The sequence below is a fragment of the Euleptes europaea genome, chromosome 5, assembly GCF_029931775.1.
Source record: "Euleptes europaea isolate rEulEur1 chromosome 5, rEulEur1.hap1, whole genome shotgun sequence".
In the NCBI taxonomy this organism is placed as follows: Eukaryota; Metazoa; Chordata; class Lepidosauria; order Squamata; family Sphaerodactylidae; genus Euleptes; species Euleptes europaea.
Genome location: NC_079316.1, coordinates 102,802,992 through 102,816,905, shown reverse-complemented (window position 1 = coordinate 102,816,905; position 13,914 = coordinate 102,802,992). Strand labels below are relative to the sequence as shown.

Below are 13,914 nucleotides of genomic sequence, written 5' to 3'. Positions count from 1 at the left end.
TAGACTGTTTAATAATGCTGATTCTGTGACCTTAGGCAGATCACGAGAAAGAGGGCATCTTCGCCATCTTCTGGGCATGGAGTAGGGGTCACTGGGGGTGTGGAGGGGAGATAGTTGTGAATTTCCTGCATTGTGCAGGGGGTTGGACTAGATAACCCTGGTGGTCCCTTCCAACTCTATGATCCTATGATCCTATGATTCTATGGTGTCAGCCTCGCTAGGATTGCACTGACTATCTTTAGGCGCCCGGAGACTCTCACGAGACTCTTTGGCTATATATCTTCCTCCTTCCACCCCAACCCTTCCAAAAGTCAAATATTCATCCTAAGCAACCTACAGAGAGCGGTGGGTTAAATCGATCCATGACAGGAAGAGAGGTGGCCTAATCCAAAACGCCCCTCTTTCATGCAGTCCTCTTCTACATCTTTTTACTTGGAAGTAAACCCCACTGCCATTCTAAGCATACTTAGTGAGAAGTCAGTCAGATTGCAGTCAATGCGACTTGGTCCACGGTAAATGTCCTTAGTAATGCAGGATTTATGACACTATTTCAGTACTTTACAGCCGTTTTCACCATGTAATGCTAATTATTAAATATTTATTCCAATTCTAATAGCTAGGAGAGCCATTATTGTTGTTGTTGTTGCTGTTGTTGACTTTATTTACATCCTGCCTTTCTCCCCAAAGGGGACCCAAAGAGGCCGACAGCACTCTCCTCTCCTCCATTTTATCCTCACAACAACCCTGTGAGGAAGGCTAGGCTGAGTGTGTATGACTGGCCCAAGGCCACCCAGCAAGGTTCCATGGCAGAGTGGGGATTCGAACCTGGGTTGCCCGGATCCTAGTCTGACACTTTAACCACTACACCTTGATGGCTCTCTGATTATTATTGTTGCTGCCTCTGTTGTTGTTATTTCCACTATCTGTGTACATCAAAAGCAGATATTCCTAGGTTTAGTTCTGCCCCCAAAAGGACTCCTGTGTTAAATGACAAGGGGAAATAAGAGGACATTCCTAGCTCCGGGACGTATGGGCTTTATACATTCGTTGCATGGGAGAGGTGTGGTCTCTGCTCTTTAAGCCCCTTTATGCCAGAGAGAGGGAGGCTTTTCTCGTAGCTTCTGATCATTTGTTGCAAACTAACTTTAGCTACCCGTAGAGCTCAGCATGGATCTGCCTAGAGGCAGATCTTAATTTCTAAACAGGGTTCCTGGGTTTAAAACTTCTCTCCCATCTCATTCTATCACATCTCAAACCTAGGTTAAAAAGGTGAAGGTAAAAGTCCCCTGTGCAAGCACCGGGTCATTCCCGACCCACAGGGTGATGTCACATCCCGACGTTTCCTAGGCAGACTTTTTGTTTACGGGGTGGTTTGCCAGTGCCTTCCCCAGTCATCTTCCCTTTACCCCCAGCAAGCTGGGTACTCATTTCACTGACCTCAGAAGGATGGAAGGCTGAGTCAACCTTGAGCTGGCTACCTGAGACCGACTTCTGTCGGGATCGAACGCAGGTCGTGAGCAGAGCTTGGACTGCAGTACAGCAGCTTACCACTCCTCCAAAACCTAGGTTAGAGACTGGTTATAATTGACTCCAGGATGAGGGAATGCACTCTGCACATGCTCAGCCGGGCTAACATCTTCCTTGTTATTTAGTCTGTTCCAGGTGCAGGAAACATGGACTGAGCCCACCTCTAGCACAAATTAAGTTCATTCTATATCTAAATCTCTTGCTATAGTTGCCAAAGGGTAAATTACACAGTGTTCATGAGAGCTGGAATCTAGTTGAACAAAACAGCGAGTGTTCCTTCTCCTGCATCCCATCCACACATACCCTTGTTAAAGGAGAAGGAAAAGGATGCCTCAGTGGCAGGAGGGAGGCATATAAATACAATAATAAAATATAATAATAAATGATTAACTATTAGGAAGAACGGAAATTGAACTCAGGTGGTCCGAATGCAGACATGAAAAGATTTGCATGAGATACTTGCCTTCTCTGTAGCTGGCAATAACTGAAAGCAGGTCATCAGGTTTTGCACATTTTTGAAGCTCTACAAACCCCCCCCCCCACAAAACCTATTTACCAGAGGTACTTAGTATACACATTGTAGGCAATGGTGCCTCCCACCATACCATCATCAGCCTTGAAAGGGGGGGGGGGTTACCAACTGACTGTCACAAGTCTCTGTCTCTCTCTTCTAATGAGAAGGAAATTTGATTCTTCAGCAGTTGGTCTGGGATGGTCCCGCGTTGCACTATGAACTCCATCCCCCCAGGCCTGCAATGTTCTCCAAGGTCATGGAAGGACTCTGGGCCAAATTTTTCATCCTTGCCAACAAGTACTTCAACATGTTTCCTCAAGGAAGGGACTTTAGCAATGACAAAGCCCAGGATCTGTTCACAGGCTATTTTGTACCTGGCTTGGTGGAGTCTAAGAAGGAAAGAGGTCTTGCCTTGGGGTTATAGTGGACAGCTCAATGAAAATGTTAACTCAGTGAGCAGCGGCAGTGAAAAAGGCACACCTCGTGTGGGGAATTATTAGGAAAGGGATTGAAAATAAGATAGCCAATATTGTAATGCTTTTGTACAGATCTATGGTGTGACCTCATCTAGAATAACCTGTGCAGTTCTGGTCACTGTATCATTAAAAAAAATCAGCAAAGCTGGAAAGAGTGCAGAAGAGGACAACAAAGATGATTAAGGGGTTGGAACACCTTTCCAGTGAGGAAAGGCCAAGGAGTTTTGGGGGTTTTCTGTTTAGAAAATAGATGACTGAGGGAAGGACATGACAGAGGTTTATAAAAATATACATTGTTATTGCTGTGTGTGCCGTCAAGTCACCACTGCCTTATGGCAACCCCGCCAAGGGGTTTTCAAGGCAAGAGACATTCTGAGATGGTTTGCCATCGCCTGCCTCCATGTGGGCTGAGAGAACCCTGACTGGGCAAAAGTCACCCAGCAGGCTTCACGTGGAGGAGCAAGGAATCAAACCTGTTTCTCCAGATTCCACCTCCAAACGTCTCTTGCCTTGAAAACCTTATGGGGTTGCCATACACTGCGAGGGGATGTAGACATGGTCAAAAGCATAGATGGCTTTTAAAGGGATTTACACAGATTCATGGAAGAACACTGAAAACCTATATTGAGTCCTTCACTGGAGAAAGGCAAGTCATGAATGCCCTTACTGTAAATAAATGGATAATTGTTCCACATATACAACCGACGTATCAAGTGACTGAAGGGGATAGATTTCACTTAATTATCATAGGCTGTTATCGCACTAGGTATTCCCAGCGATGTATCAAGAGTTTGGAAATGTTATAAAAAACATCGCTTTAAAAGGGTTTTGGGATACTACGGCTAATAAATGGTTGGAAGACGTCTTCACAGCTAAAGGGGCCAAACAAAGTGCGAACAGCATTTTTTATAACATTTTCAAACTCTTAATACATCGCTAGGAATACAAAGTGCAGTAACAGCCATTGTCATAAAAATTGGCCTTTAGTCACTGAAAAGACTCTGCCGCTGGTTCAACATACATCTTGTTTGTGTAGAGAGTCACCAAGGGGAGGGGAAATGACTCCATGAGGGAGTGCCCATATTTCATCAGTGATGCATAGAAATGGATACCTACCACAGAGGTTAGCTGAATCACATGGCTACTTCTCATACAATGGTAGCAGCACTAATGGAGGTGTAATATGTGCATGGAAGCAACCACATAATCCTGACAACCCCTCTGACTTACATTTTTATATACCACCTATGGGAACTCCCTACCCCAGGATGTGGTGATGGCTGCCAGCTTGGAAGGCTTGAAGAGGGGAGTGGACATGTTCATGGAGGAGAGGGGTATTCATGGCTATTAGTTAGAACGGATACTAGTCATGATGCATACCTATTCTCTCCAGGATCAGAGGAGCATGACGAATACATTAGGTGCTGTGGAGCACAGGCAGGATGGTGCTGCTGCAATTGTCTTGTTTGTGGGCTTCCTAGAGGCACCTGGTTGGCCACTGTGTGAACAGACTGCTGGACTGGATGGGCCTGGGTCTGATCCAGCAGGGCTTTTCTTATGTTCTTACCATTTGTGTGTGCATGATTTTTTTTCTTTTTCAAAATTTAAATATTACATTCTGTAACATTTAGAAGTCTACACAAAGTGGACGGGAATCCTTAGAACTGGTATTTTGACAGCATTAACGCAGACAATGTGGATTTCTGAATCCCACCAATGCTCTTTCGGAACTGTATTTTTTCCCCACAGTTTGTGTCTGATTGCATATTTTTAAAAGCCCTGCCAAGAATCCGCTTGTTCGTTAGGTCTTCAGTTAATACAATGTTGGTTAAATTACACTAGATTTGATCTCTTTTCCCCAGCAGTGGGAACATGAGAGTGTCTATGCTATGTGCAGTCCTTCAGAATTTTGTGCCTGGTTTTTATTAGCAATTTTAAAAAACAAATTTCCAATACATACACCATCTTTCATAGGACTCTGTAGTTCCTATTAATGTTAACTTAAGGAGAGGCCCTCCGGACTGTCTCCTCAATCAAAGAAGCTCATTTGGTGGCAGCCCCATAGGACAACCTCCCCAGAGTAGTGTGCCTGGCCCCCTAACATTTGATATTTAGGAGGTAGTTGAAGATGGTTTTAGGCAGGATTGGATTTGGTTAAGTTTCATTGAAGTCCTAAGCAGTGGTTTTAAATTTTGGTTGTATTTATTTTTGTGTACTCTGTTTTATGTATTTTATTTAGATTGTAAGTTGCCTTGAGTACTGTAAAGAAGGCAGATGACAAATAAATATTTTAAATAAATAATCTGTTTGATGCACACAGTAAACCAAAACCAATATACTATTATGGCTTATTTTAAATACGAGCAGTTGCCACATTCCAAAATCTCCTTCCCTCCACAAATGGAGATGGCTTCCCTCTGCTAAGCAACCTACTAAGTACTCAAGTTACATTTCATTTTCTCCCCCCCCCCATTCCACTCCAGAAACGAACACCTTTCCCATTTTTCGTACCTCAGATGACTCTGCTGATCCATTAAGCATGCATACCTGGATTCTACCTTTAGCATAATACAAGGACAGATGGCATTGATTCCAGGGTGAATGTTGCCAAAAGAAAAGGAATTAATGTGCGTTTGTGATATCAAGGGAACAGCCACGCCACGCTCTTTGTATTCCAGCCCCATCTCCTTTGGGGCAAGTTATGCCGACTCAGTGGACATACCAAGTTGCAAGAGATTCAGCAATACAGTCACAAAATAGTGATGCAAATTAGGACGTCCCATTTCAGCTGTTTTTGATGGCCCCTTTTCAATCCTGTTTTTGATGGCCCCTGTTCATGCCTGCAATTTGATGAGTATCCTCAACTTCTGGTTCTTTGAGCAATGTAGTATGATCCCATGGAAACTGTAGACCTTTCATCCACAGTGTGTGTTGTGTGTTAAGTGCCATCAAGTCACTTCTGACTCATGGCGACCCTATGAATCAAAGTCCTCCAAAATGTCCTATCTTTAGCAGCCTAGCTCAGGTCTTGCAAACTGAGGAATGTGGCTTCCTTTACAGAGTCAATTCCATCTCTTGTTGGGTCTTCCTCTTTTCCTGCTGCCTTCAACTTTTCCTAGCATGATTGTCTTTTCCAGTGACTCAAAGTACTCATAATGGGACCATAATGGGACACAGTATGTGTCCCTTAATACATACTGGAAGAAATCCAATGTTCTGACTCTCTCTCCTGGCATCTGACTAGGAGGAGAGAGATCCCTGCCTCTGTCACAGTGGCTGTCAACTACAGGGCCATTCTGAGCTCTTAATCATCCCAACCTGTTCCCCCCACCCTGGGCACAGGCCTTACCTGTATCCTCCCACTACAGCCCCACTTAAATGGAGAGAAATCGACCATGCTCCATTGTCCAGCACTGAGAGTCAGCTGGTTGAAAGAAAACCTGATTGCTCAAAAAACTGTCAGAGCCAGTAATCCAGGGGTTAATTTGTCTGTGTCAAAGGTACTAGTAACATGACTGAATGTTCCTTGTTGAATGGCGCTGGTATAGTATCTGAAGTTGGTTAAATTGTTCCAAGTTGGGAAAACTGGTTTGCTGCAAAGTAGACATTGTCCTGTCTACAGCAGCAATTCCAAAACAGGGTTCAAGGAAGCCATGAGAAATGTGCCTTGGCCAGTGGCGGATCTACTATGAAACTAATGAAACTTAAGTGTCAGGACCCGTAATCCCGGAAGGGCCCTGAAGCAACTTTTTTTTAATGAGTGAATTTTTTAACAAAACCGATGGAGAAGTGTTTGTTATTAAAATAAGGTTATGTTAGTGATAGTATCATAAGCCAATGGGTTGAAGTACTTAATATTGACCTTAGAATATGCTCTAATACCCATTTCATACAGCCTCAAAATGTCCCCATAATTGGTCAAATTTCAAAATTTCCTCAGGGGCTTGCAGCACCTGAACCCCCAGCTGTATGGGCTCACTGAGCTTGCCAGAATCTATTTAGCCTACGTTTTGGCAGCTGGATCCTTGAATCCTTCGTTGGTGCTTGGCTTAATAGTTCCATAACTCAGCCCTTCGGCTAGAGCCAATTGGAACCATAAAAAGACATCTGAATTCCCAGTTCAGGCTGCACTTGTCTCACTTGTACATTTTAACACCAAAAATCCAATTTTCACCTATTTATCCCAATGAGTCCTCTCTGATGACCTTCTACCTCTCTATTAGAGAATGAACCAATATATCTGCCATAGAACAACCCCACTGAAAAAGATAACAGCGGTTACCCAGACCTTGTTGCTGGTGGGAAGGGGTTCACTGTATGGCCCATTTTCATGGACTCCACCCCACCATCCTGTTCTCCACCATTTGGGCCTTGAGGTCCTTATAAGGGCAGCAAGGGCCTTTGGACCTTGTTGGATGTTGCCCTATTGTTGCTAATTGCGAAAGGGCCCCCATAACAGTTCAAGCTTCAGAGTCCCAAAAATGTAGGTCCGCCACTGGTCTTAGCAAATTAAGCCGCCGTACTGGATGCATACACTGCTCTGTAATGTTTACCCATCACACTGGAAGCCAAATGTGAAAACTCCCAGGGAACTTTTTGAAAGCAGAGGTGAGGTTTGCCTCCATTTTAAAACAGAGGCATAAACTCTACGAAAAGGCAGCAAATGTTTTGGGAAACAGCTTCTCAGTCCGCAGGCTTACAGGTTCCCTGGGGCTGAGGGTCCCTTTAACTTACTTTTTTAAAACTCTGAAGATCTGACTCAAAGGGGAATTGGGGGGAGGTCAGCTGGACCTTGATTAAAGTCAATAGGGAAAACATCACCGTCGCAAGGAAATCTAAACGTGTGACGACAGCTCTTATCTGGACAGCTTACATTTTGCTTTGTGTTGCTACAGATCCATGGGTGCCATGCCACCTGCCAACACCTTTCCTTGCATCCACCAAGTGTTTTTAGAAAGTAGGTGAGGCCAGGTGGAACTTTTGCCCAGGAGGGATTCTGATTGACGGTGAAGATTTTCAAAACATTGCTTCAGCAATTACCGTTAGGGTTACCAACCTCCAGGTACTAGCTGGAGGTCTCCTGCTATTACAACTGATCTCCAGCCAATAGAGATCAGTTCTCCTGGAGAAAATGGCCGCTTTGGCAATTGGACTCTATGGCATTGAAGTCCCTCCCCTCCCCAAACCCCGCTCTCCTCAGGCTCCACCCCAAAAACCTCTCACCGGTGGCGAGGAGGGACCTGGCAACCCTCACAATAGCTGCCACCAAAGCACAAGGATCTTCACTGAGTTGCTATGTGTGTTCATTTTTAAAGGTATTCTGTTAAGCAGAGATGCCATCTGAAATGTTGAAGAATTACTGTAAGAGTTTTTCCCATATTATTTTGTGGTTGGCTCCGCCTCCTGCAGCAGCCATTTTGTGGTTGCACCTGCAACCCTGTGTCAGAATTCCCAAGGTGCTTGCAGGCTTGAAAAGGTTGGGGACCCCTGGTGTAGATGTTAAGATAAGGGAGTGTTAACCATTCCCTATTCGTTTTTTATTCATCCCACCAGGAGGTTTTGAACTAAAAGGGGAAAGTTCATAAAGAAATGAACAACTCAGAATCACGTTCTACCAGCCCCCATAGGCATTACTAGAGATACTGTCCTTCCATAGTGATACTCCTCTGTACTGTAAATCATCACAGATCTCTTTTCAATATTAAATTGGAGTCATTGTCAAAGCCTTCCCTTTATTTAAAAACAACAGCAACACCAGGACCAAACTGGTGTGGATCTGTCCCCAAGATCAGTTTAGTAAAACCCTTTTGATAAATGTAGAAAGGTGAAGGTATTTCTCTCACTGACGGGTGCAATTAATTTGAGCTGAACAATGATTTAAAGTGCAGATCGATCTCTCCTGTCTGTGCTAAAAAGGGTTCCTCAATCCTCTTCCTTTGCAGTGAACTGCAGTCGTTGCTTTGAAGAAGGGTGGAAGCCGCAGGAACCGGTTAAATGTCAGCTCCCCATCACGGGGTTAAGGAAAGCACGGTGTTTTGTGTGCATGGAGTCGGCCTGTTCAGAGCAGCTGGTGGTCACGTCCCCATGCTCCTTTAAATCATTTGACTGAACAGCTGTAAAACCCTTTAATGTAATGGTTTTCTTTGGCACAATCGAGTCTTCCTTCCGCAATAAACACGGTCCTTGTGAAAGGAGCCGCCCTGCAAGGTTCAGGCTGGAAGCGCAAAACACATTCTCCACTGTATTCAGGTTTGGCTCCAAGGGCAATGAAACATTTCCCATCTTTTGGGGACCGAGTGGGCTTGCATCTAGAGCGATCCTAAGCAGGTCTACTCAGAATCCTACGCCGTCAACAAAGGGGGGCAAACTTAACCCTAAACACCAGAATTAAGTACCCAAAAGGCCAAGAAAATATAAATAAAAGTAAAAATCCAAGGCCCAAGGTTATACACTAAAAAATATGTAAGTATAAAATATGTATACATTTATTTTAGGATAAAATCTAATACTACCTATAACATGTATAGGGTATTGCAATAGCCTACCAAATTAACATACTCATATAACACAGTAAGACATCAAATAACACAATTATACTCTGACCATACGCGTTTTGGCCATACAGCCTTCTTCAGTGGTCTAAGCAATCAACATTCCAGACTCAAACATATGCATAAATATAAAAATCTTTATGAGTATTTGTGCATTGTTATTGCAAGGTAACATTTAAAATATAAAACTGCAACACTTTTCCTCTGTTTTAGACTTCCATCTACAAGGAAAACTAATCCTTGTGTACGTATCCCTCTTAAATGAGGGGATGTAATACTGCAGCCATAAATACAATTATCAATATCTCGTAGTCAATAATATTCATAAAGTCTGGAGTAGTAATCAGGAAATAAGGTCAGGTGTATTCAATGTGTATTCAGTGGAGCTAACTCTCAGGAAAGTGTTCTTAAGATGGGTACTGTAAGTCACCTGGCTTGCCTTTCTTTGGAACAGCAATTCTCCCTTGAACAATGAGATCACAAAGTGACAACTGGTTCACGTCTTGCAGACATATTTCAAAATCAAACACTGCTTGACGCCTACACCCTGTTATAAAGAATTTGTCCAAAGGATGAAGAAAACCCACACAATCTAATTAACTTTTAGCCTCTAAACTGCTGGTTTTTTTTTTTTTTTTAAGTGCTGTCTGTATTCTTAGATGTCTAGATTTCTTGTCTAGATCCTTATGGATCTTTACATGTAGCATATGTGGAAAGGAACTTTTTTGGGGGGGGTGTCACAGGTTCCTAAATGAGATATGTTACCTTCCCATCGTGCCAGCTTTGTGAGAAAGAGGGTGGTTAGATGTGCTTTCAAGTATGTTTATGAATTCTGGAAAAGGATTATAGGGTCCCGCAAGGTGCCAGGTGTTGTAGAAAACTTAGAAATGACTCTAGGCTTAGCCAGGGATCCTATAGTGTACATTCAATAGACAAGACCAGAAATGGAAATTATTCAAGGCCTTACAGGTATTTATTTATTGACTTTGTTTATACCTCACTAAGGATAAGCAAAGCGAACTGACTTAAATGGCAAATTGAGGGCCAGGTAAGGTGCTTTGGGAACAAGTTTTGTAAGAAGAATTCTATTACCATTCCACATAACTTTCCACTGCGACTGGAATACAGAATTCAAGCTCATTTTGAGGGCCGGCACGAAGGATAATGGCTATTTGGCAAAGACTGTATCGAGAGTGGAGGGGAACTGTTAGCCAATGCATTAACCTTTCCCCTTGAAATGCTCATTTCCATATTGGGAGCAGATTCACTGATCAAAACGAGTTTGCTGGAGGTTTCATTTCTGTGCCTTATGAATAAGTCCCACCCACAACCCCCCACTTTCCAGATAGTGTTTCTATTGCACTCATGAGTTTGCTGCAGACTGCAATTGTGCAAGTGTCACAAGCACCTATTGGCTAGAGCCTGTATAGTCACCGATTATGAGCAACATAGTCTATGAATTGTTCAGTTACATTTAAAAATATTTTTTTAGATGATTTTTAAAAACTCCCCCATGGAAGTAACTCAAGTGTCCTGCAGCCCTTGAAATCAGCAAGGAGAGACCAATCACAAATCTCCGCTTCCCCGCCAGAGCAGTGCACTGTCCTTTTGCAAAGCCAGTTTCTAATTTTCTTGTGCCCTTTCCTTCTCTCCTACCGAAGGGTGCACATCTTCCAAGCAGCATTTGACAAAACAGAGAGGACAGAAAAGGAGGGTGTCTATTCACCACCACCCAGTGTAAAATTGCCCCTTCCCCATTTCCATTTCATGGAGGCAGCACAGCACATAAGCTGGGCAGATTCCCACTGAATGCAGCAGAGAATATGGCTGTGGGTATGTGAGCATTATATTAATGTTTCCCAGAGGAAACCCATGGCATATGGGACAACATATCTGCAACTTTAGTTAATCAATCAATCAATTCAATTTATTACAGTCATTGACCAGCAAAGCAGATATACAAAAGGATTACCGTTGATTAAAAAGATAAAATATAGCAATATATCTTTCCATAAAACACTAATTATAAAAAAGTTTACAATAAAATTAATATTTTTATTATTATTATTATTATTATTATTATTATATATTCCACTTCCCTTATCAGAATTAGACCAACTACTTCTATACTTAATACATAACCTTGCATATTTGGCAACTTTATAAGTTATCTCATTGTTCCTATCTGAAAGTATTTTCATTAGTTGGATGGATCTTTGTCTAGCTGGAAGGCCAGCCAAAATGGGTAGTATCAATTCTTGCTGAATTTGATTGTCAACTCTGCAACCAAATATCACATGTTCTGTTGTCTCTACACTACCATCCTGCCAGATGCACATAGGTTCCTAAAAAGGGATCTTTTTATATTTGCCTTTTATCACAGCTGACAGGAGAGTTTTATATCGCATTAAGGTGAAAGCTCTCCTACTTTAGTCACCTCTATGCATGGATACTTCTAGATCAGGTTGGGGTTGCCAGCTCTGGATTGGAAAATACCCAGAGATTTTGGGGGTGGAGCCTGGGGACGGTGGGGTTTGGGGAGGGGAGGGACCTCAGCAGGGTACAATGCCATAGAGTCCACCCTCCAAAGCAGCCATTTTCTCTGGGGGTACTGAGCTCTGTCATCTGGAGATCAGGGGTAATAACGGGAGATTTCCAGGCCCCACCTGGAAGTTGGCAAGCCTAGCTCAGGTACACATCCAATGTGTCAAAAGATGCAGATGTGTCACCCACACTTTAAGAGTATCAGGAGAGAACCTGCCGCATCTGTGGCTGTCGCATAAGAGTGTGGAGCCGTTGTCGGGACAGAAGACCAACAACGTGAAGCGCAACACTGGTGGGGAGAAAAGGAGAGAGAGAGCAGTCTAGGAAGATGCTACAGCTCCCTGGACACTAGAGCTTCAGGGAAACGTTATCTGTACACGCATGTCAAAACTTAATATTCATATTATTCCTGTAGATTACGACGGGTGGCCATGTTAGTCTGTCTGTAGCAGTAGAAAAGAGCAAGAGTCCAGTAGCACCTTCAAGACTAGCACAGTTTCTGGCAGAGTATGAGCTTTCATGAGCCACAGCTCACTGGTATCTGAAGAAGTGAGCTTGCTAAGAGTTTGCACATTAACATGTGATATAAGGTGATATGATAACCATCTTCAAGTACTTGAAGGGCTGTCATATAGAGGATGGTGCCGAGTTGCTTTCTGTTGCCCCAGAAGGTCGGACCAGAACCAACAGGTTAAAATTAAATCAAAAGAGTTTCCGTCTAGACAGTAGGAAGATTTTTCTAACAGTTAGAGCAGTTCCCCAGTGGAAAAGGCTTCCTCAGGAGGTGGTAAGCTCTCCTTCCCTGGAGGTTTTTAAGAAGAGGTTAGATGGGCATCTGTCAGCAATGCTGATTCTATGACCTTAAGCAGATGATGAGAGGGAGGGCAACTTGGCCATCATCTGGGCATGGAGTAGGGGGTCACTGTGGTGTGGGGGGGAGGTAGTTGTGAATGTCCTGCATTGTGCAGGGGGTTGGACTAGATGACCCTGGTAGTCCAGCTCTATGATTCTATGATTCTATTCTATGATTCTATTCTATGATTCTATTCTATGATTCTATAACAGGCCCAGATTTTTGAAAGCCGCCATTCAACAGATCATTGGTCACCGGTTTCCCAATTATTTTTATTTCTAGATCTAACTTGTGCAACTCTGCTATCATCTGCAAGAGTTTCCAGTTCTTCATCTCCATAAAAAGAACTGAAGGAGACCTAAAGATGCCTATCCTAGACAAAGCCACGGGGAAGAAACTAAAGGATAGCCACAGCCAAGATGAGATGGTAAGTAAGTATTTTGGAAGTCTGTGCCAGAGGAGGATGTTGGATAAGGGTTAATCAGTAAAGGGGTTTTGAGCAGGGGAGGAGCTTCCAAATCAGTAGGAAATGATTGGAGTGCAGCTCAGGACTAAGCAAAGTTACACTCCTCTGAGTGCATGGAAGTCAAAAGGCTTAGAAGGGGGTAACTGCTTAATATTGCATTCATTCTCCACGCCAATTCCAAGCATGGAAAAAATGTGTGAGTCTGCATTCAGAAATTCAAGAACGTATAAGAGGAAACAATGACCAGCACAGAATGTATCGAATCAAACTGTCTATTTAATTATAAAATACCTCACTGATAGCCGTCTGTATATTAATCAGTTAATTTATATTTTAAAGAAATTTTTATTCGAAGAAAAACCCCTCTTTATTAAGTTATTTCTTTACAATTTATTGCAATAAAACTTCGGAACGAAATAAGCCTACCCCTAATTCTCCATCTCTCCAAATAAAACTGAGCCCTGTCAATTCATCATAGAAACATAGAGCTGGAAGAAGAGACCTCAAGGGTCATCTAGCCCAACCCCCTGCACAACACAGGAAATTCACAACTACCTCCCCCCTACTCCTCCAGTTACCCCTGCTCTATGCCCAGAGGAAGGCAAAAAAACTCCAGGATCCCTGGCCAATCTGGCCTGGAGGAAAATTCCTTCCTGACTTCAAAGTGGCGATCGGCACTACCCTGGGCATGCAAGAAAGGGCCATGAGAGCCAAACACTCACGCAACCCTTCCTGCCCTCCCTCGCATGAACTGCCTAAGTCCACACAATCAGCATTGCTGACAGCTGGCCATCTAGCCTCTTCTTAAAAACCTCCAAGGAAGGAGATCCCACCACCTCCCGAGGAAGCCTGTTCCACTGCAGAATCAGCTCCAGCTTGGCTGGTTAACATACCAAGTAAACGGAGGGAACGTTTGTTGTGAACCTCATCAAAGCTATCATAAATTTCTCTCTGGATTCTGCCGGTGGTCTCTGTCTCTATCA

At 43.3% G+C, this 13,914-nt stretch overlaps 1 protein-coding gene across 1 annotated transcript in view; it reads left to right on the top strand.

Moving 5' to 3' along the window:
- Positions 1-12,814: 12,814 nt before the first annotated feature.
- CHAT (choline O-acetyltransferase) overlaps positions 12,815-13,914 on the top strand; it is a 62,397-nt gene continuing 61,297 nt past the window's right edge. Inside the window, exon 1 of the mRNA XM_056850064.1 lies at positions 12,815-12,892. Coding sequence (XP_056706042.1) covers positions 12,830-12,892 — 63 coding nt within the window. The 5' untranslated portion in view covers positions 12,815-12,829. The remainder of the gene's footprint in view (positions 12,893-13,914) is intronic.